General features: G+C 42.4%; 1 protein-coding gene across 1 annotated transcript in view; it reads right to left on the reverse strand.

Annotated features, from left to right (window-relative positions):
• Window positions 1-4,950: 4,950 nt before the first annotated feature.
• The window catches only part of GLIS1 (GLIS family zinc finger 1), a 176,515-nt gene continuing 157,975 nt past the window's right edge, over window positions 4,951-23,490 (reverse strand). The window contains 3 exon segments of the mRNA XM_064720276.1: window positions 4,951-5,375; window positions 7,847-8,014; window positions 13,327-13,511. Of these exon segments, the coding sequence (XP_064576346.1) occupies window positions 5,239-5,375; window positions 7,847-8,014; window positions 13,327-13,511 (490 nt within the window). The 3' untranslated portion in view covers window positions 4,951-5,238.

Consider the following 23,490-nt stretch of genomic DNA (forward strand, 5'->3'; position numbering starts at 1 on the left):
ACCAAAGTCCTGACAGGTGTTAATGGAACTCAAGTTGAATATTTTATTCTTTAAATAGTAAAATGTAAACCTGCATTTGTTTAGCTTTGCCTTCCTGCCAACTGTATCAGGTATCTTGTGTGACTAGAATCACTGTTTTCTGTACATGGTCTTCATGGCAGTTTCCAGTGCCTGTTCCCAGCTCAGCCTGTATTTATAATCCTAACAGATTTCAGCTCCACAGAGAATTCCTTAGGCAAATGTGTGATTCTCAAAGAGAATCAGAGATAGGAAAGAAAACTCTTCATGCAGTATAGCCCAGATCTGAAGAATATGCCTAAAGATGCAAATAGAGGCCTGAGAGGATTTCTCAGAAGGAAAAAAATCCTGGAGATGAAATTAAAGCAATTTAGGGCGGTTGTGTTAAAAACAAACAAGCAAACAAACAAACCCAAACCACTTAGCCCTTTTTTTTTGTTGTTTTTAGGCTTTCAGACACCTTTAAAAATCTGTTCCTCAGCCCATTGCAATTCAGCAGTGTCACTTGCTCAGGGCAAACTGCAGGGATCTCATTTGGTTCCCGTGGTGTCCAGGTTTGCTCAGATTGCTGTGTGGGACATGCTCTGTTTCAGAGAGGAGCACTGCATGTTGAGGAAAGGATGTGGAATCCTGCACAGGCACAGCCTGCCTTATCACAGGAGCTGTGCTGGGAGGTGTTTATTAAGTCTGCATTTCACTGTCCATCAGTGGAGACAGTGGCTCCTTCCTGGGACAGACTGCCACCCCTTTGGAGGCAGCTTTTCCTTCTCAGTGCCTGGGAGGCAGCCAAGGTGCAGCTCTGAGCACCCATGGGCAGCTGGGGCAGGGGAAAGGAGCCTCAGTGACTGAAACCCCGGATCTGCAGTCTGACCACACTGATCCCGGGTGCTGGGAGGGCAGCAGCGGCCCCGGGGCTCTCTGGGTTACCTGGGCGTGTCCTGCTGCCCTTCTGAAATAAGGGAACCTTAAACCTTGGGGAGATGGGGCTAATGCTGCAATAAAGCAGCACAGGGTGCTCCCAGCCCAGCCCAGGCCCAGCCCAGCCTCCACAGGGGGGTCTCTGTAGTGTCCTTGTGCCCAGCAGCTCGTTCTGGTCCCGTGTCTGCCACACGGGCACACTCGGAGGGTTGCAGACTCCCAGAAAGGAGAGAGAAACTCTGAAATCAAGAAGGCCTAAGCTTGTAGGAGTTCTGAAAATCAGCATCATGCTTTTCTTGGTGTCCTCGGTGAATTGAACATCTGTATAACATAGGGCCAGAAATATACTTTTAAAGTTGGGTCACTTGGTTTTCAATGAGAGTTACTGGCACTGGCCAGAAAATCTGTATTTGCCCAGAAGAATTATTTTATTTTCTTCTGGCTCCACCACCACTACAGAAATAATTTTGCCAAAGGAATGGGCAAATTTCATCTCAGTAGGAATCCAGTAGAAAGCTCAGTCTTATAAGGCCTTTAGCTAGATTGGGACTTAGTACAGTTTCAATGGTTTAAAGAAAAATTCTGTCATGGCTGAGTGGTTTTCAGCCCGTGGAGCTGAAACGGGCAGCCTTGCAAGGCTGTGACAATCTATGGCTGGAGCCCTCCTTCTGCTGACTCTGGGCCATGGACTTCCCAAATCACCCCAGGGAGTTTGCAGTTTGCTTTGAAATTGAAGCAGAGAGGAGCTTTTAGTGTAACTCTGCAGATCTCAGAAGGGCTTATCTCAGGAGGGAATATTCCGATGGCTTTGTGCTGTCAGTGAATTAAATTATATAGGCTGGCTATTTTTTCATCTTCAGTTGCACTGACCTAATTTAATACAAATACATTACTGGAGAGCTGAACTAAAATCGTGTAGGTCTTAATAAGATCATAACAAAACCCATTGAAATCTTTTTCTCTTATGCAATTTAAATTCAATTTACAGTCACTGTTTATTTTCACATACTTGGTTGTTGTTTTAAGCACTGGGGTTTTTTTGCACTGCTTGCGTAACTCAGAGCTATTGCAGTATCAAACCGGTGCTCTTAATGCACTCTGGAATTTGGCTTTTTGGACTTTTACCATGTAGAAAATGCATCCAGTTGAAAGGACAGTCTCAGAAACAGAGGAGCCTTTCCACAGGCAGTTCCTGTGGAAACATGCAGGTAAGCAGAGATGATGATGGGAGAATAATGCCCTCAGTGCCTGTGTCCTGTCCCTGGGAGCACATCCGAGCCCTGAGCAGAATGTTGTCATTCCTGCTGCACACCTGAGCCTTGGGGCTGGACCATTCCCGTGCCCCACATCAGAATGAGGGCATTGCAACACTGGTATTTTGTCATTAAATGCCACACGTTGGGCTCAGTGATCACAGAGGTGTTTTCCTGGGATTCTTGTGCACATCTCATCAGCTCACCTGGGCAGGACCATCACTCTGGAGCTTGTGAGGTGCTGCAGCAGGATGGGAACAGAACAAGCATTTTGGTTTTCTATATAATGAAAAGCCTGAGCTTGATTATATTAAAAGCTTTGAAGTCCTGCTGAATGTTTGGCTTCCAGCCCAGCTGGTGGAGAGTGCAGAGAAGTGCCTTTGCTGTTTCAGTGTCAACTTGAAATTAATTTTCTCTCTCCCAGCTTGATCAGCCACTGAAGGTCATCTTATTTCAGTTGTTCCTAAAGCATCCTGCATACACAGAGTACATGCACAGGGGTAACTGGGGCTTGCATTCACTGGGGAAATGATTTGTGGCTATTTTTCAAGTAGTGTTGTAATTTATTAGTTGAATTCTGTTACTTAGATTGAAAAAGTATCTGACAGTCAACTGGAACCAGCAGTTCCATTTTAATTCCACAGGGTAATAATTTTCTACTATTATATATAAAGCCTTACCCCAGTTATTATACATATTAGCTGTTGGGGTTTTTACAGCACCACAATGAGAAACTTGCCAAGCAATAAATTCCATTGAAAGGTTTCTTTGTGTCTTTAGGAAAAGCTTACATGAGACACTTCCCTACTTACATGTAATAAAAGGAAATAATAAGGTACACAGCACACGAGTAACCATTAACTTATGCTATTGTGTATTTTACTGGCTTTATTATGGATAACTTTCCAAACCATACAGACTCAAACAAGTGCCTTTGCATTTCTCTGACTCTATCCTTTTAATTTACAGAAAACCTGATTCACACAGATTGTGGAATTAAATCATCACCCCAGCTGCTATGCTTTAAGTTTCCCAAACCTTTGTGAATCATTGTGTGGTTTTGAACAGCCTGGTTGTTGTGACATAAGAATTTTTGTAATTGATCAAATATGTTTAGGATTGGTTGGTTTATATTTTTAGCAAAAAAAAAGTTGTTTTTAGAAGAATTTATTTAATTTTTAGGAAATTGAATTAATCTTGTTTTTAAGTCACGATTTCCTTTTTGTGTTTCCAACTAATTGCAGCACAGGAATTATTTTGATTTTTGTCTCAGACATTACAGCTTTGTTGGGCTTGGGATATTTTTCTGTGTCTTCCTTCAGAAGCCCCAGTTCTTCCTGCTTGGCAGTTGTTAAGCTACCTGCCTCCTTATTTAATGTTCTGGGAGAGAGTTCTGCCCACTTATGTCTGAGACCAAAAAAACCCCAACTCTGAGGCACCAGAATAAACAAACAGGACAGAAAGCCAAATGTGGCCGTGATCAGAAGCAAAGCCACGTGTGTAGGCTTAGAGCACAATTTGGGGCCTTTCTGCATTTGGGTTCCAGGAGAGCAGTGATGAGTCAGTGCTGCCAGAGCTGCCTGACCACAATTAATGGGTTTGCAGCTGGCACTGGGTGTCCTGGGGAGCCTGAGAGCTTCAGGAACCCTTGCTAGAACGGGGGGGGTCGGGTCATGTAACCCCAGGAACCTTGTTCTGCAGTGACTAAAACTTCCTGAATGTCTAAGTTTCATTCTAATTTCTGGACAGAAAGCTAAATTGGATACAGAGGCCTCTTCACATGCACTAACAAGGTGCAGCCAGGCCCTGGAGAAACAAGTGCACCGTGCAGGCTCCGTGGTTACCCTGGATCAGCCCTGGCACGGGGGGAATTTCTGCGTTTGCAGAGGCTGCAGGGGCTGAGGGGAGGCACAGGGACACCAGGGATCCTGATCAGCAAAGCTGGGGGTCCTGGGACACGGGCACATGAGGGACCTGAGCTGTGGGACCTGAGCTGTGTCCCATTTCTGGGGAGGGAAGAGATGCAAAAAGGACAGTGCCATCCTCGGCCACAGACTGGGTTCAACCCAGCTTGGGCTTTTCCGTGGTGCCCTGTGGCAGCCTCTGTAAGTGAACAGACATGGATTGATGCAGGGACTGGACAGCCCTTAGTAAGCCCAACTGGCAGTGCTTTGTCAATGAGAACTGTTTTTTCCAGTTAGTTTTCCCTGACTGTTCTGGAGCACCGTGGGACACTCCAGGAGCTCAGCTCTGACAGAGCTGCTGGGCACACCCTGGGGCACCTGGCCCTGTGCAGGATTTATCCTTCCCAGGAATCCTCACTATGCTGGGAACTGCAGCCACAGTGACAGGGAACCAACTGCTGCAGGGGACCCTGTTGCACTGGAAGCCCCTTGGTTTTCCTCACATACATGTGGGCTGTTGTAATGTCACTGTGACTGAGATGTCACTGCTTTGTTAAAATCCCTCTCAGGCATGTTAAAAATGCAGTATCAGGGAGCCCGATGGTGTTAAGAAATGACAGTACACTTTTTTCCAGTTTTTAATGCTTTCTTGTAAAACTGAAAATACAAAACCAGCTGAGCAAATGTAGATCTTTATATACATGAGGTCTCTGATTAAAAAAATCCTTTTAGTTAAAAAAAAAAAAAAAAGAAAAAAGGGAAGACCGAACCAACAAGTTAAATGAAAACTGATTAAAGGGAACAACATTCTCAAATTGAAGCATACTTTCCAGGAAGGAAAACATCTTCTTTACAAGTTTATTATATAACTTACATTTACACTTTACTGAGAGAACTTACAAAACAAGCTGCTTGAAATGCTCCTCATTCCCTTAAAGCATGAATTTCAAAGTGCCACAGCAAAGGAACAGGTTCCAATATTATCTTATACAGACTATTCATGTATAAAATGGTTTGGTAAATGTGAGGTGTTCATTTAAATGAGCACATATAGGGATACAGACTAAATAAAAGTACTGAACAACACCTTTGTTATTACATACGCAGTTATAGGTATAATAAAGGAAACAAGGCCAGCACTGCTCTTAGGTATCTGTGTAGATGGAAGGAATGTGATTCAAGCAGTGATCAAAGGCACTGTTCTGGAAGAATCCATTTTCATCCGTTCCGTTGGAGACCATGTCTTCAGAGACACACTGGGCTTCAGAGATCCCCTCGTAGCCTGCAGGAGGGACAAGGACAGGGACACGAGTTAGTGCCAGGGCACGAGAGGAGGGGGCACAGCCTGGGGCCCACAGCACAGCACAGCACAGCACGGTGGCAATGGAAGGACAATGGTGCTCAGCATCAGAGCCTTGCCAGCACAGGCTCAGTTTTCAGGGGGTGTTTGAGTCATCATGGCTGGTGCTCCCGTTCATTTCTGGGCAAAGCTGTGCACTGGCAAGTGAAGTGCAAGAATCAGAGCAGGGCTCTCTTGGGACTCAGTCATTATCTGAGCAGGACATCAAAACAATGAGTGGGCAATGATCCTACTAAGTGTGCACTAGAAGTGATGCAGCCCTCTTGGTTTGGGTTTTTCCTTTTAATAGCACTTTGACAAAAAGAATTCCATGTGTCTCCCAGCTGCTCTTAGGATGTAGAAGAAATCTGGATCCTGCATTTATTGGCTCTCACATAGTGCAGGTCTGAGGAAGCTTGGCTGGGGCAGGTCAGGCTCACAGGACATGTGGAAAGAGCAATAGTGAACCTCAGCCCACCAGAGCCCACTGCCCAAGCTGGTTGCTGCTTGCCAGGCTACCAGAAAGCCACGGCAGTAGGGGAGAATTTCTCTGTCCTTCTTTCATAATGCCAAACTTCCACAGCTATTACAACCTCCTGAGCTGCACATCCCTGTGGAAAGGAGCAGGTTTGCCATTGTTCCAGATGCTACAGCATTTATTGCCTACCCAGAGGACATGAAAATTTCCTATTATGACCCCTATGCCTGCTTTTGCAACTGGCCAGTCAAGGCCCACATGCACATGGTTCATTTCTCTGCAGGAAAACCTGTCCACTTCATTGTGGCTATTTTACTGTTATGTGTGTTTTTATTATTTGAGATCAAATTCTCTACTTACTTACATTTCTGCATTTTCCTATGACTTAGTAATTTACTGTTGGTTTACAGGTCAAGATTCTGCTGTCTGCAGAAATCTGGCACACAGTGAATGTCCAGAGGTTCTGGAGGATGACCTCAGCATGTTTATCTGTGTCGGGCCAAGTGGAGTGACCAGTATTTTGATAAGTTTTGTGAGTGTTTATGTTATGTTAATTTCTATTTGATGAGCCTGTATACAGGGTGGATACAGAACCACAGATGGATAAAACCCAAGATAAGCATACACCCCAGAAATCATTAGATTCCAGATAGAGTAAACTATCCAAAGTCCTGAACAGAAAATAAAAATTTATTGACTGTTAATGTGATTCATGGAACAGCTGTTTGCCAGTCACATTGGGCATTCCTGCGAGATGAGATCTCATTTAATATTAATGGTGCTATAAAAGCCTGAAAAAAAATTAATGCATAGCCTTGATGAATCTTGCAAATCTGAATGGTTCTATTTTACACACTAAAAGATGAGATGAGATATATATATTTCATACATGTTTATGTTTCAGCCTTTTAAGTATTTGCATGCCTCAATAACCACTCTAAAAACAAAAATACTAAACAGAAACATTTCATGATAGTTTAGGCCCAGACAGAAAAATCAACTGTTGTTGAAGTTGGTGTCTTGCCACAGTATTATTCTTTACTGCTACAATTTCTTTTGGAAAGTTTATTTAGTCTGTTCTTTAAATATTGCAGGCTGTCAATCTAAGCTTGAAATTTGATGTTAACATGAAAAAACCCTATGTTTTAGTAACATCAAACTTATGAGTAACACTAAAGAATTCAAAGTTGAAGTTGAAACTTCATCTTAAATGTTTCCCTTGTGTTGGTTACTGATGCATGCACTTCCCAGAATGGAACAGCAGACAAATGCGTGCACACTTGCTCTGAACAGAGTCTCCTTTAATACAAAACAAACAGGAAAGTCAACTCTAATTTTGTGGTCTGACTCAGGCCCCAATTCAAAAAGCACTTAAACATATGTTTTCAGTATTGCCCTTAACCGAGGTGCCCTCCTGAGTGCAGACATGAAGAGAACTTTCTTGCAGATATGTAAGATTGCAGCAAATGCTTGTACTTTATGGCTCTGACAATACTCATGTTTTGTTTGATTTCAGCAATTCTGTCAATTATTAATTTTAAAGACAGAAAAAGAAGAATACTAAAATATTGACATACTAGAGTAATGCAGCCATTATAACTTTGACCTCATTATAAAAGCCTTCCTGAGCACACCTGAAATGTGCACTGAACAGACCACACAAAAAATGCAGGCAGTGCCTTGCCAGCTCTCCTGAAGGTGGGTGTTGCCTATGGGATCCAGCAGAATGGAAGAGACTCTGTCTATCAGTCAAATACAGCAGGATTTTAAAAAAAACAATTTGCTTTCCTTCTGGAGTTTTTACAGATGAAAATTAATTTCAGGGCTGTTTTTTATACAAACATGTTTTTGTCATAACATTGAAAATAAAATGCGTTCTTTGCCCCTCCTGCTGCAAATATCAGATGGATAATTCCTTATAGGTGGAATAAATTACCTGTTGAAGCTAAAGGTGCATTGAGTATGTGATAGCCATTCTGCCTCAGAGGATTGAAGCAATGGGATTCCCCTGTGAGCACATCACTGCTGACAGACTGGTCCATTGTTCTGTAGCAATCTCCGTAGTGGAAACAGTTCTGTATGGAGTGAAAGCTGCCTTGGTAACCTGAAAGCAGATATTGCACACAATTCAATCCTGCAGTTCTGTCACGGCATTTCCTTACTGTTGGGGGGCTTATTTCCACAGCTTTAACTTTGAAAAATGATCATGCTGTTCTGTAAAGTGCAGTTACAGAAGAGCTGCATCAGACTCAGTCACACAAGGTGCTGTGGACTGTGATCCCCATCAAGCAAAAATCTCAAGGATGGGCTTCATTTCAAGCAATAGATCAGCTGAACACAGTCAGCAGCATCCTTGGATCCAAGGTAAGCAGTGACCCCTCCACTGGATCAGGTCCAGGATGCTCAGCTCCTAAGGGAATGTCTCTGTAATGAATCATTGTTAATTTAAATACAATAATGCAATATTTAAATAAATAGCACTGCTTTGTTTTCAGTTAAGTCTTTTGCCATCCAGTGTGTGCTGTGCACTGCTGGAGACAGCACTGTTTGTCCAGAACACCTTCACAGGTTCCTCAAACTTCTTTCCCAGACTGTCCTTGATCCAAATGAACCCCCCTTCACTGGACACAGGGGACCACAGTGTGCAGGCAATGACCTAGAAGTGCAGGACTGACTCCAGATAGTTGTCAGGTGAAGACTGAGTTCAACCAGAGGTTCTTCTGCTTCTGGAAAGGGCTGAGATAGATCTGTGTGGTCTCTGCTTGCCTCAGTCATTCTACTTTTGGGGTGTGTTTGACTTTCATCTTCCACATACCCAACATTCTTAGATCCTGGGGTTTTTCCCCAGGTATTGTATTATCAGTACCCAGCAGTTTGGGTTTTGCCATCAGAAGTGAATGAGTTGCAGACAACAAAAGAAGACATCTAACAGTAAAGGACAAATGAATTGCTGAAAAAGGAATTTTGCAATTTATAATTTGTTCCAACATCCTAAAAAATTGGAATTTGTTCCCAGAAGGATGATCTCAAAGTACATCACAATATTTAACCAACCATGGCCTGATTTAATTCTCTTCTTTCCTCCTGCCTCAATAAACTCTTCCTTATTCTGGGTGCAATGCACACTAACTGCACATTCCTATCAGCTGCCCCTTTTCCTGCCTTCTCTGGAACGATTCTCCTACCCTTAAATGCAACTGAAGTCAACCAAATTAAGCTTAAAGTCTAGCAGCACGTGCTTCAGGTTTTTCCTCTAATTGCTAGAAAAAATACAGAGTTGTTGTCTTTTTTCCCTCAGTCTTGCAGAGAGTGAAACATTTCCTCAGGAACTCCTGCAGAAGCTCGGGGCAGCTCAGTGAATCCCAGTCCCAGCCACGTTTCCCCATTTCCAGCTGACAGCTCAGCCCCACTCACAGCAGAGAGCCGCCCTGCTGGGCTGCCTGTGCTGCTCTTCAGTCTGTTTGTTCAGAAATCAAATCCTGGGCCTGTCCCCAGAGCAGCTGGGGCTATGTGGGGTGGATTGTGAGCTTGGACACCCTTACAATTCCTGCAGTGTGCAAGCTCTCTCCTGCTCAGTAAGATCTCCCACATTTCTCTGTGTTTTTCCTCTACTACCAAAGTCTGACCAAGCAGACAATACCAGGCAAAGCTCGGGGTCTGCTCACTTCATATTTCCTAAGTTAGCAATAAACAAGGCCAAGTGAGGCAATTCTTGAGTAGAAATGTAATCAATTCATTGAGTGGTGAAAGATTTGCTCTGAAGGTTCCCAGTTCAGTATGTGCTTTGGCAGAATCTGCAAGGATTTAGATGCTTAATTTCTTGAGAACATATGATCCACTACAAAATACCTAAATTGTTGATGTCCACAATTAGGGAAGTCCTAATGGATGACTCTTAGATAAAGACACTACACACTCTGTACCAAGGCTGCTCATACTTGCAGCTATGGCAAAGGCAGCCCAAAAATGTGGAAAGCTGAGCATTAAATGATGCATGTCCTTCCCTGGAACAAACAGCCAGCCACCTCTATGTACTGCTGGAGAGTCTGGCTCAAAGAACCAAGGAGCTCTTATGAGAGGTAGCACAGCCCTCCTTTGATGTGGTTTTAGGTACAGTGAGTTATTGATTGGCTTTGAAACTTATCCTTTCTGTTTACAAAACAAACTCCTTGCTGTAAGCCTTCTAAAAATACATCCTTTTGAGATGAGCAGTGGAAAAAAGAGACACTTGGCTTCAAAGGAGGCTCAACTGGTTGCAGAGAACACTTAGGTGCATTGCTAGAGAAAAAAAAAAAAAAAGAGAGCCTTTTCCAGAATGTCTGCTACAGACATCACTTCTAGGGAAGGCATGACGTGTATTTTCTCTGCTGTCCTTCCCTTGTGCTCCCAGGCTTGCCTTTGTTACATCAATTAAAAATCTTCATGATCTACAGAGCTGGCACAGTGGCTTAGAAAAGCAGAGAGCAGCCAAGCATGACAGAACTGGATTGAAACCAGTCAGATCCAGGGTTTTCCCAAGACCTGTGGGAAAAGGTTATTTTGCAGTGTTTTAAGTTACACTGTCTGGAAATACCTGAAGCAGAGAACTGCCTCAGAATCAGCCTGGAAAAGAACTGCCATGAGCAATGAAATCCTCTTTTGGATTGCAGCGTTTATCCCTCAGCATCACTGTGAGATAGTCTGAGAAGGCAGAGGGAAAAGTGTTCCTGGAACCACCCAGTGGAGAGAGGGGTGTAGGAAAATCCTGGTGCTTCTGCACTGCTGACTTCACCAGGAGCTGATTCCTGCCAAGTGCTTCACAGAGAAATACAGAGAAATGCACCCTCCCTGTTCCAACCTGCCTGCAAGGTGGGATAAATGCAGGAATGAAACTAAAGAAAATACATGGGATGAGGAAGGGAAAGGGTGCAGCAGGAACACAAGTCAGATAGAACAAAGCATCACACTAAAAATGGGATTTCTGACCCTTTAGGTTCATTGCATTTAGTTGTGGTTCCTTTACATTTCTTTAAATGCTTCACTGAGAAAATATGGGGAATTAAAATATGATTGAAATCCCAAAACCAAGCGTTGGGTTAACAACCACATATGGTTGATTAAACTAAACAGGGAGCATTTTTTACAAGTTCTTAAAAAAGACTCCCTTCAGGGGTTAAAATACAAAGTAAGCAAGAAGGCTGGTCCAGTGCAGACATCCCTGCTCCTTCTGGAGTGCAAATCTGTAGTACCAACTTGGCAATAAGTGTTTCACCAATATTTTTTTGGCCACATGGATTTCAGGTTTTCCTTCAGTTTTGATTTAAATCAAGAATTTTCTGAGGTTATTTTCAAGTGAAGAATTTACTAAATGCCCTGTCAGTTTAAATGATCACTGTTAAATGTTTTATGTACAGTAGATGTAGAAATATAACAGTTCATAAAGGAATAAACTGAGTTCCAAACATAACATTTAGTTAAAATTTTGCTTTGAAATAATCTGTGGCAGAAAAGCTGCACTTAGCCACTTCACACAGTGCACTGGCTGCCTCTGCTTCTCTAAGGCACAGCCTAGAAAACTTCAAGCAGCTTTAAAACCAATGATGTAATGAGCAAATAATTGGAATATGGCTATTAAATGCCATCTTGTTATGTCATGTCATTTACATGTATTTGCAAATAAATCTCAGCTTTTCAAATTCCATAAAATTTCTGACAAGAAATCATGTCAGGTATAAATAACTACAGGATTCCATTGCCTGCCAAATTCTTTCAGCATGTAATGATTTCCATGTGATTTTACTACAGCTAGGTTAAAACATATAAATAATGTCAGCTTGTTCTTTCATTATCAATATTTCTGCTACCAGCCTGATGAAGCTGCCATCTCCTAAAAACTCCACATCCACACTGTTTATGTGCTTCTGTACAGATGCCTGGTTCTACACTAAGTTTATGTGGCGTACCTTTTTTTGGCAAAAATTCAAAACCCCCAAATTATTACGGATTCCATTAGAAAATGTGCTATTAATGAACTGAGAGGCAAAAAAAAAAAAAAAAAAAAAAAAAAAGTAGAGCAAGTACAGCTAAGTACAGGTTACAGATAATTGGTTTCAAAGGCTGCTAATCAAAACTGATTTTGGAATGACCATTTCCATAATTAATTTATAATAATACTTCAACATTTGGCCAAAGTGGAAAATTATTGCTTTTTCAAAACCACATGACATAACACTTAGAAAGCAACAATTCATTCAAAAGGAAATGTGGTTTTCTTAAGGAATAAAGTCAATTTATTTAAGTGGTTCAAAACTTGTTCTGTCTATGCATTTGTTTCTGCCGTAGTAATGAGCTGCTAAACTTTCCTCTTGTGGCTTGTAGTTATTTAGCTCATTATAGCAACATAATCATATATCATTATATGCTATCATAAATCTGCCACTTCTCCCTTACAGAGTTAATCTTTTTAAATTGAATAATCTGTTGAGCATCAGGTTGAGTTAGTTTTTCCTTCAGCACAAATCATTAAATATAATACGCTTTAACTTTTCAGACTGAGCCTTTCCAAGCAAAGAGCAAAAACACTGCTCAGAGAACGAGGGGCAGAGGGAACTGCTGGGATACCCAACCCCATCCCAGCTGGGAGCTGCTCAGGGCTTTGTGCTCAGGCTCTTGCAAGCAGACAGATGTCCTGCACACTTCTTTATTGGGAATATTTACCATATTTTAGCAGCTCACCATCTGGATTGTATAACAGATTTCTGAAATATGCAAGCTCCTGTTACTGGAAGAATCTGTGATAATAATATCTCTTGCTAATTTGTGCCTCAAAAATTTCAGGAACATTAATTAGTTCCCACAGCAGAACTCCAGAATAGGTATGTAAGCTTGCAATTAAAAAGGCTGAGTAATTCAGAACAAAAAATGTTTTAAATTAAGCTGTGGGACAGCTGCTTACTGCTCCCCTTCCTGTCCTCGAGTCCCACAGGCACTCTACAGTTGTACAGAGTGCATTTACATGTTACTATATAATGTAAAACAAGCCAAACTTCCAAATAATAAATGAAAAAATGTTTGCTTTCTTTGTCTAATGCTATGTCTTGTGCATCACTACGAGTGCATGGAGCAGCCCATGTATGCTGGGACTGGATGGCTCCAGGCTGGATGACCAGGCAGGGGAGGTACATGGCCAGCTTCTACTGAAGCACCTGAATAAATGCAATAAATCTGCTGTTGGTTCAGCCTTCCCCATTATGATGACATATCACAGCATGGACCTGCCTTAAAATTCACATCTGCATGTACATCAATCCAATTTAAAAACTGAAGTGCCCACTGAAATGCTGACACTATTAGCCAAATATGAAAAAGCAAAATAAATAATTTCTCTCCAGCTAGAAATTAGAAAAGCTGCAAGAAACAAAAAGAGGGAAGAGTTACCTTGAGATCCCTGCTGTACAGACTGGTTGGGAAATGGGGTGTACGGTGCATTTGGTATCCCAGAAAACTGCTGCCCGGTGGGTGACTGGCTGTGGGATGATGGAGAGCCGTGTTTCTGCAAGAGGGAAGGTGGAACTAAAGCTTTCAGGGGGCTGACAAGTGGAGAGATTACGTTGGGAGCAAGCCTAGAAAAAGAAAATACAGAAAAACTTCACATATCACATCATAATATGGCAAAATGAAATACTTGTATGAACTTTTTCTATAATGGCCAAACTATAGAGAAGTCTGTTTTGCAGGGACAAATATTGAAAAAAAGGACAACAATGCAGTGCTACCTTCAGATATTTGCTAGGAGGCAAGAGAGTTAGACGAGGAATTCTGTTCCTTCACACTGACTTCCTGCACTTGCCATAAATGCCAGATAGATCAAAATGACACCACTCCTCAGTGAGCAACTTAAACACAGCTCCATTTGATATGGATCTTTGTGAGGTGAGATACGTGTCTAGAAACAGAAGTGGGAAATGTAGCTAGAATGGGTAAATGCAAGTGAATTGTTTAAGTGCCTTCATAGCTGTAACAGGGTCAAGCTGCAGCCAAGGCAAAGAAAAGCATCAGTTTCACTCTGCAGATGAGCAGAGTGGATCTCCCACAGCTGTGACAGGGCCCTGCGCCCCACAGCCCAGCGGTGCCCTGTCAAACAGCACAGGCAGCACTGGGAGCTCTCAACACCCTCTCTGCTGCCTCCAGAGCTTCTGCTAAACCTCAGAAGGACCTCTCTGAGCAGCACCAGAACCTTCAGATGCTGCAAAATCCACCTCACTGTCTGAGAGCCACCCTGTGGAAACTTCCCAGCTACAGAACCCGAGGAAAAAATATAAAACAACCTCTGCAGGTTGTAATAGATGTCACCAAGCTGGAAAAAAATACTGAGCACAAACTGTTGGAGGCAGACAAAAATTAACTAAATAAAAACTCCAATCTCTCACTGGTGTCTTCCTCTACCCCTGCACAAGCTGTTCAAACACCATAAAGCATCATTTCACACGATGGCTTCTTGGAGCAGTTGAACTGGCCCTGGGAGCGAGGATGTGCTCCAATGAGGGCTAAGCACTGCATGAGAGTGTGCAAGAGGTACACAGAGGGGAACTGTGAATAAATGGTGACAACAGCTTAACCAAATTTAACATGAGAGGCACAGGAACGCTGCCAAAAGCTGTCACAGTGACACTGTAAATATTAAAAGGGGTTTAAATCAACCAATCCAAGCCCATCCTATGCTCAGACAATTCCTTCTCCCAAAACAAGGAAGCAAGATCGATAATATAAATTACAAAGACTGAATCTCCCCAAACTGAACTGAGGAATTAAACTAGTGTTGTTAAATGGGTGAAGGCAAAGATATTTTCAAGTTAAATAGCAAGAACTAGAAAACTGTCACTGACATCTTTTATGGAAAATCCTTTCCTTAGAATTTTTCCTCCTGAGAAGACGAGAGGCCTCAGGAACAAAATGTAAACAATGATTATCTGCTGCTGTGGAATGCAACAGGTGCATCTGTGATTGGTCTCATGTGGTTGTTTCTAATTAATGGCCAATCACAGCCCAGCTGGCTTGGACTTTCTGTCCGAGACACAAACCTTTGTTATCATTCTTTCCTTTTCTATTCTTAGCCAGTCTTCTGATGAAATCCTTTCTTCTATTCTTTTAGTATAGTTTTAATATAGTATATATCATAAAATAATAAATCAGGCCTTCTGAAACATGGAGTCAGACCCTTGTTTCTTCCCTCATCCTCGGACCCCTGTGAACACTGTCACAGAAAACAATTTTCTTTTGCGAGAAAGACACTCTCTCCAGTAAGTGCTGATCAGTAGTATGTAAAATTAAGAGGGCTACTGTCAAATTAAAGGAGCCAAGATGTAAGGAGAAAAAGATCCTATTTGTTGTGGTTTGGAAAAGGCTGCAGAGGTGCCAGAAAAGGACCGGGGATGCCGGGGCTCCCTGTGCTCCTCCCAGCTCGGGGCCAAACGCTCCCTGGAGCCTGGAGCCCCTGCTCCGGCTCACAGCCACAGGGACATCGCCCCCACCCGCCAGCAGCGCTCTCAGAGGCCTGGAAATGCTTCTATCTGAAAGGAGATTAAAAAGATTGCAGTTGTTTTCGTTGGAAAGATAATAGCTAAAGGGCTCATGATAGTGACATTTATATGGGTAATGACCACACACACATTTAAAAGAGAAACAAAAGATGTACTAAAAACTCCAATGCTGGCATTAGCCAGAAACCAGTGCCGGGATGAGCCAGAAACCACTGTGAATAGGGGAGGGAAATGCTGCTGGGGAGCGAGTCCTCTGCAACTGCCTGTGTTGGGTTTCCTCTGCCTGCTCTTGGAATGTCTTGTCCCGGCTACTGCTGGGAAACGCAGCACCCCATGGAGACCTGCCGGGCTGCTCCCAGTGCTTTGTTAGGATGGGCCATCGTGTTTCTAAATTCTGTGCAATCATGCTGCTTTGTCCAACAAAAATGGTACACTTAGGTATCCAGCTGTGGGAATACTGAAAATCCCAGCTTCCCTACCCAGCTTAACTACTCCCAGAGGCTACTTAAATCTTAAGCAAGGGAGAAGAATTTAAGTTTTTATTGTTATTTTTAAAGCAGTGCTTGTCCCTGCTCACTCTCTTGCATTCCTGTTTTTCCTGTGTGTGAGCTCAACAGGGTTTGTGCCTTGAAACCTTTGAGACGAGTGTTGAGGGGTGGAGAGGTCCCCTGCAAGGCCAGAGGGGTGCAGGCCCTGCTCCAGCTGGGAATGCTGAGCAGTGTGTGGAGCTGCCAGCTCGCTGCTCTCTGGGCATGGCTCTCCCAGTGCTGGGGCTGCTCAGCAAACATTGCTGGCTGTGGGCAGCTGTATCCTAGGAGCAGGAACATGAGCTGAAACCCTGACAGCTCCAAGGGAACACTTGAGCATCGCTGCCTCCTCTGCATCAAGAGACTTTCACAGAGCTGAGCAGCTCACCATAAAAATCTGCTACGTTCTGCTCAAGCTCTCCCAACAAGGAATTCAGCATGTTTCCTGGAGCTTCAGGCAGTTTTCAGCTAGGAAAGAACTTTGCTCAGCAGAAAAATCTGGCTGTGTTAGCACAAGTGGCCAATATGGAGATCTGTGTCCTTAAAAAATTCATCACAATCCCTACGGCTCAAGCTGGTCCCTAAAATATTACCGTGTGTGCGTGTGTGCATGTGTGAATGTGCTCTGGCACACTCAAGGAGAGATTTTCATCAGCCAAACTGTCCAGTGTCCAGTGCTGTGTTTTTAATTCTCTCCTGAGTATCTGCCTACTAATTTGGTTGCTGTGATACTCAGGTTGTTAAAAGAGGAGGAATCATTCCTGATACAAATTAAACAGATAATGCATTAGAGCCTAAAAGGTGATGCCTTCTGTGTGGAAGATGAAACACTGAAAGACTTACAGCAGGAACTCAGCTGGATACACTAAAATTCCCAGGCAGCAGCTCAGGCATGTGTGTTTCAATAACTAATAGCCTGCACATTTCCTGTTAATACTGTACTACAACCACAGTTTGCTTTGGTTTGGAAAGTAATAATAAATATATACCATATATTTTACCTTAATTGTAACTTGCATAATTCAGTAAATTTGCAGCTCCTTTGGGGCCTTTTAATATATATCTGTGCCTATATATAGCTGTATGTAAAAAGATATAAATACTCTCACAGGCATGAAAAAAAATATCCATATCCTTCCTTAATTCATTACATTTGAGGGCTCCTGGCTCTTTGGAGTATTTCTGTTGAGGGCCATACAAGGGTGTGATGGGGGAGCCTCCTCTCCACCCTGTCCAAGACACAGGAGCAACAGGACACCACGGAGAGAAGGAGCTTGGCTGGAAACAAAAGGAACATTTTGCTCACACAGCATGCCCTGGCCTGTGCCATTCACAGCCACAGGAGCCACGGAATCAAACAAAATACCTATTTTTTTACCAAGGGACTGAATAATTTAATGGCCAAAACCAACATTTCCATGCTAAGCGAGGGGTAATCACATCTTGTGCTTCAGGATGTAAAGTGATCGCCCGTGGAGGAGGAGAGGAATTCTGCTCTCTTCTCTCCCCACAGCTCAGGGTGACTGACCAGGCACTGGGGCCTTCTCCAGTTCCCCCTGGAGCAGCACTGCAGGATGGAGCTGGAGATGGAATTCCTGTCTGAGGGAGCTGGGATTGCAGGGCCAACACTTCCCCTGAGGAGGCATCAGCAGGCAATCAAGGAAAAGCACTACTCAGAACAATCCTGTGTGATTCACACACAGAACCAAAAGGAAGCTTTGGGAATAACTGAGCCTAACTCAGTAACCACCTTGTCTGTGGCACTGTGCACATTTCTGCACCAACACTGCCTGAAAAGGCCCAGCTCCACAGCCCTTCCCACAGAACTCCTGCAGTCAGTGGGATTCTACCCACAAAGAATCATGAAACCAAGTGGCAGTCATGGACAACAAACCAGTTCCTCAGCTCCACTGGAAAGCATTTGTCACATCAATGGAAATACTCAGAAATCTTGGTCCTAACAGAAGGACTTTTTAAAAGGGAAAATTAGGTCAAAACATAGAAAAGATTGATCTTCCTCTCACTTTCTAAGTGAGGAATCTCAACCAGAAATCCCACTGAAACTTTTTATAAAATTTCTTGTGACCACGCTTTAAGAATACATTTTGGATGGTGGAAGTTTATATTAAATTGTAATTAAGGCCTGTGTGAGGGAGCTACCTGTGTATGCCATGAGCCAGCAGTGACCTACAGAAAACACCTACAAGCACCATGACTTTGCTTCAGAATTATTGATCCTGTCTGCACTCTCAGCCTCCCCAAGCAAGCATGGGTGTCTAAGGATCTCTGTATTCTCCCAATGCACACTAAATTTCCTGTTCCAGTATCAGTGCAACATAAAGAACCAAAATATAAATACAGATGGACCTGAGTTGTTCTGAGATTTCCATCACAATGTCTGGATAGGTGTTTTCTATATACCCACAGTGCTTAGTCTGAGGAAGAAATAAATCACCCCTCTGCTTTAGTCTTTGTTCAATAGCAGTTCCAGGACAAATTAACAGAATAAGAAATTATAAAGCTTCTTTAAGATAAGAGGGCTTGACTAGACCTTGATTGCCAAACACTACATACAGTATACTTAGTAAATACTGAGTGGAACAACTGAAAATTGAAAAATAATAAAAATGAATTTTAAATAAGATTTTTGAATTATAAATAGGAATGAAGTATAACTGCAAATGGAAATATGTAAGATGGAGATGTTTCCAATATGAAAACTGTCTGGGTCTGTTTTTTTTTAATGGTGTGATGGCTTGATTGGCAGATTCCTCAGCCAGACAAAGAACCTCAACCCATATCCCATTAAGTTCAGTGGAAACGGGACCAAATCCAGGCTGAAAAACATCTGTCCTTTATGTCAAATCATTTTTTGTATATTTTGGGTTATAAGACTGTTCTGTAACATGCACAGCACTACGGCCAGATTGAAAAATTGTGACTTTTGAGAATAATGACTTAACTCAGATTAACATAAAGAAAAATAGCAAAAAAAGCACCAGAGTAAGAAGCACAAACCAAAGCAGCTCCACATTTTATCTGAAGTGCAGCTCTGTAGCCACTTACAGGAACTGAGAGTTTCCATGAGAAGAGGTTCTCCCATAAAACCCAGCACTCCAACCAGTTCATTCATAAAATCTCTCCCCTAAGCACCATAGTCACTGATATTGTGAGAAAGTCCAATTCAGTTCCAGGACCAGGAGATTATTTTTTTTTTAATGGGAAAAAAAGTTAACACGGATTTTCATCTCTTCCCATAATATTAAAAATGATGTGTAAAGCTCTGCTAATCAGGTCCCTGGATAGGGCCCAATCTCTGGCCACGTGTTTCTGTTCTGGGTCTTGCCCTAGGGGAATTTCTGTCAGCACATGCTCAGGAAACAGTTACACCGTTCACTCCTTTGGACTTTTCTGTAAGACAGACTCTATCTGAAGTTTGGTGAACCTTTGCACTAATCACTGCCAGGTGCCTCTGGCTACGTTTCTGGAATGCAAGGAATCTTTTCCTTCTCTCCCTCTTTTCCTTTCTCCTTTTCCCCCTCTCTCCCTGATATATAATAAATCCTTCGACACAGATCACCTTGCTGGGCATCATTGCATTTCTTACCTTTTCCTATAAACTGAGCACCCAGGGCTGTGACACAGGGCTGTGACTCCAGGGTACCACAAGGTGCTCCAAGGTACAACACCTTGTCTCTGGTTTTCCTGCATGGCCAGAGCTCTGTCCCTGCTCTCCTGCAGCTGCAGCCTGTGACACACCTGTGTGTGACATCCTCAAAGTACTGCCGAGGCAATGGCAGCCTTGTGGCTTTTAGACAAACACAAAATATTAATTTTCACTCAAAATGCTGCCTTGGATTACCTGGATCCAGTTCTGCACCTTCACTCACCCACGCTGAGCCAAGCCCACAAGTGCAGGAGCTGCTCAGCTCTAGGGAGTAAGAAGGGCTTCATAAATATGGAGAACACTATCCACAGCAACTTTCATGTGACTGAAGAGTCACAGGCCATTTAACTGCTTTAGCATGTTTTTAGTGTTACCAGTAACAGTGATACAAAAGCAATTTCATGTTCAGAATCACAAAGGAGCCCTAAGAGTCCTCTCCTGGTTCACTCAGGGGTTCTCTGTGTGAGCTTGCTCTTGAGTTCCTGAAATACTGAAATACTGCCTTGGCTGCTCTAGCAAATACATGTGCACATCTGAGTGGGCACAGAACATTACTCAGTGTTTGTCACACAAGTCATCATCTACACAAGCTCACAAACCACACAAACACACTCTGTGTCAAATGAGTACCTCTACAATTGTTCTGACCTGAGATGTGCAATTTCTGCAGAGCAGTTCCTCACAGGGATCACAGGGATCATGATCTGTGCCATTCCAAGGATGTTTGTATTTATAAGGGTTTGTTTAATAACCTCTGAAATGAAGCTGATGAATTGCTACAGTGGAAGTCACTACAGGAGGGAGATTTGAAAAATTATTCTAGCTTACAATCTAGCAGGAAAAGGTATTTTGGAGTGAAAGAAAAGCCTTATTAATAGGGTCAAAGAAATATAAAAGCATATTTAAATAAAGGGCAGTGCCTTAAGTTCAAGTGATTGCCAGGAAGTGAATTAGAAAGACATGTAATCAAACACAGAGACTGTCTACTCCAGATTATCTGCATGTGCTGCATGCTTGACTGACCTATCTTAGTTCAGTCATTTAAGGTCATTATTCTCTGGCAAACAGGCAGCAAGATGCTTCCAGGTGGGTTCTGCACAGGTCCTGATGTCTGCTGTCTTCAGGTCTGCCAGGCAGAACACACTACCCAATAGTGGGAGATGTTAAAATAGATTCATTATTTGTTACACCATGATAAACTCCTGTGTTTGTATATGGTTTGCATCAAACTGCAGCAGTTCTGCTTAAAAACAAACAAAATTTGGATGAAAAAAGAGAGAAAAAAAAGCTTTACAGATGTTTAGTGTAAATTTAAATACAGATAAATCAAGTAATGGCTAAAATCGTTAATGTAATGCAGAAGAGCTCTGGCTGAATTAATCTTAAATGCTTTCTGAGTTACTCTGACCATCTCCTTTAACCTCCCACCTTCTCCTGTAACTCTCTGATTTCTCACTCAGTTTTCCTTACAGTGTCTCCTCTGGGCAGGCACCTCAGCCCTTACTTTGAGAGGCTCCCAGGATCCTGAGTGTCAGTGCAGCCCTCTCAGAAACTCAAATGAAAACACCTGCCCACCTATTTCTGCTGATGGACAAACAGTGTTTACCCCAGGATCCAGCACCAGGTTATCCTTAAGCATGCTGCTGTTGAAGTAAGCCCATGCTAATGCTAATTTTGCTTTAAGGGGAGGGGGGAACCTGTATAAGCCTATCTGGACATGATTAGGAATGAATTCTGATCACATTTTCTCCAAGGAGAAAAATGACTTGGGATTTGGAAGCAGATGCTTTTAATTACAGATTTTCTTTGTTTGGTGGGGCCCAGTGCAGCACCTGTACATTGTTCTCTCTGGACAGATGTACTGATGCCCCTTTTGCGTGCTCAGATCCATAACACTGAGATAAATTATGAAGGGTTCTTGGCTTCCTCCACTGAAAATGTTTTCAGCTGTCAGAGGTATCTGTTTCTTGTTACTGGTTTTAGTGCTTTTGAAGGGAAGACTAAACCACTGACTTGTGTATTCTGTTATAAATGAAGAGTATTCTCCAGTGGAATCCACAGAGAATGAGGGATGGATCTCCTTGGTCTGTTAGAAAAGCTGTGCAGGTATTTAGTTTCCCAAAGTACTTCTAGAGAATAAAAGTTTCTGTCCTACAAAGTTCCTAACAGCATGTCAATTCCTAGTCCATTGATTTATATGAGCTCACAAACTTAATTGAAAAGATTAATCAATAAACAAGGTTAATAAGAATCAGACATAAGTGGCTAAGGCACCTAATTGTCTCTTAAAGTAATGAGAATTAGGGGCACAAATGTATTTTTCTACCTGGCCTGGATCCTGGCAGCTCAAGGAGACAGCACAGGAAAGAATCTCCCCTGTGCAACTGACAAGATTTTATCCTGCGTGTTTCGTTTCAAGCTTAAAAATATCAGGGATTTCTAATCTGGTGTTCCCTGGTAGAGCAGAAGGGAGGCTCTGTGTACCTCATGTTACTTCACATAAAAAGAAGTGAAGGACTAAGTTTTTAACAGAGAACTCTTTACACTGAAGTATTCCTGTGGTATTTGAAATAACAGGTGCTAAGAAGCGAGCAAACAAAAACTCTGATGTTTAAGCGCCCTGATTAAAATGTCTCTTTTCACTTGATAGTTCTTAAATCCCATTTCTTGTGATTTTTTGTGGGGGTCAGTGTCACTTCAGGGGGGTCTGGCCCCTGGTTTGAGCTGGCTGCAGTTGGCTGGGGAGAAGCCCAGGCACAGGGAGTTGTGTGAGCCCTTCCCTCTAACCTTGCTTAGAGCTAATCCTTTATAGCAAAGGCTCACCAGATTTGGCTCAGAGTCCTCATTAATCACCACCTCTGCCCATCACAGATGTCTTAATCCTACTACTTCTTCATTTACTGGTGTGTTTACAGAGCAGAAACGACCTAAATTACCACAGGAGTATTAAAAAAATGGTTTCACTTTCCTTTCCCTTGGAGACACATCACCCTCCCAATCAAGTCATTATTTGTCAGTGCCCCAGCTCCTGTTGGGAACAGGAGTGCTGTTTGTCACAGCACACAAGTGACAGAGAGCCTCAGTCACACACACAGGGATCGTGTTCAGCTCCCACAAAGTGACCTTGTTGGGCCATTGCACTAAATTGGTGCAAATCCCAAACTTGGTGCCACCACTCAAAGTCACTTAACTTCAGTCAGATCAGTTCCATTAAAGCTGATAATTTATCACACTGAATATTCTAAATTGCAATTTACAGAGATGGTCTACAAATGAAACTAAGTATGTTTTTAGATTACTTGGATAATAACAGCTAAAAAAATAGTGGAAAGCAAGCCAAGTGCAACATTCACCCAAGATTTCATAGTAAAAGCTGTTTTTCTGTCCTCACTCTGCTACAAATCAAAATAGACTATTTTTGCAATGGGCAGAATGAAACCCAGTTTGACATTATACATGGCAAATGCTACAAGAAATGCTAAAATAAACTCTTGCTACCTGAAATAAAAAATAAATATACATTTTAATCTGGATCATGCCAAGACCATTTTCTGCATGCTGAAGTATTTCTCAGCCAACCACATTTAGCCAAATTAATATCAATATAAGTAGATTTTTTTACTGTAGCATACACTTCATTCCAGAATTTGAAAAAATGTGCTCCATATTGAATAAAGCCAGTATAAATATATTCGGTAATGAGGTCAGATTTTGTTAGAACATTTTCAAGTGAATTAGATAATTTTGTCAAACTATTTAAATGTCTCAGCAAACCATTTGGGAAAATTGACTGCTGCACTTGGTATTGACTTTGGCAAAGGACAGTGTAACATAGGGCTTTTTTTGTTAAAAAAAAAGAAAAAGCCTT

Source organism: Zonotrichia leucophrys, chromosome 8 (assembly GCF_028769735.1).
Source record: "Zonotrichia leucophrys gambelii isolate GWCS_2022_RI chromosome 8, RI_Zleu_2.0, whole genome shotgun sequence".
Lineage (NCBI taxonomy): Eukaryota > Metazoa > Chordata > Aves > Passeriformes > Passerellidae > Zonotrichia > Zonotrichia leucophrys.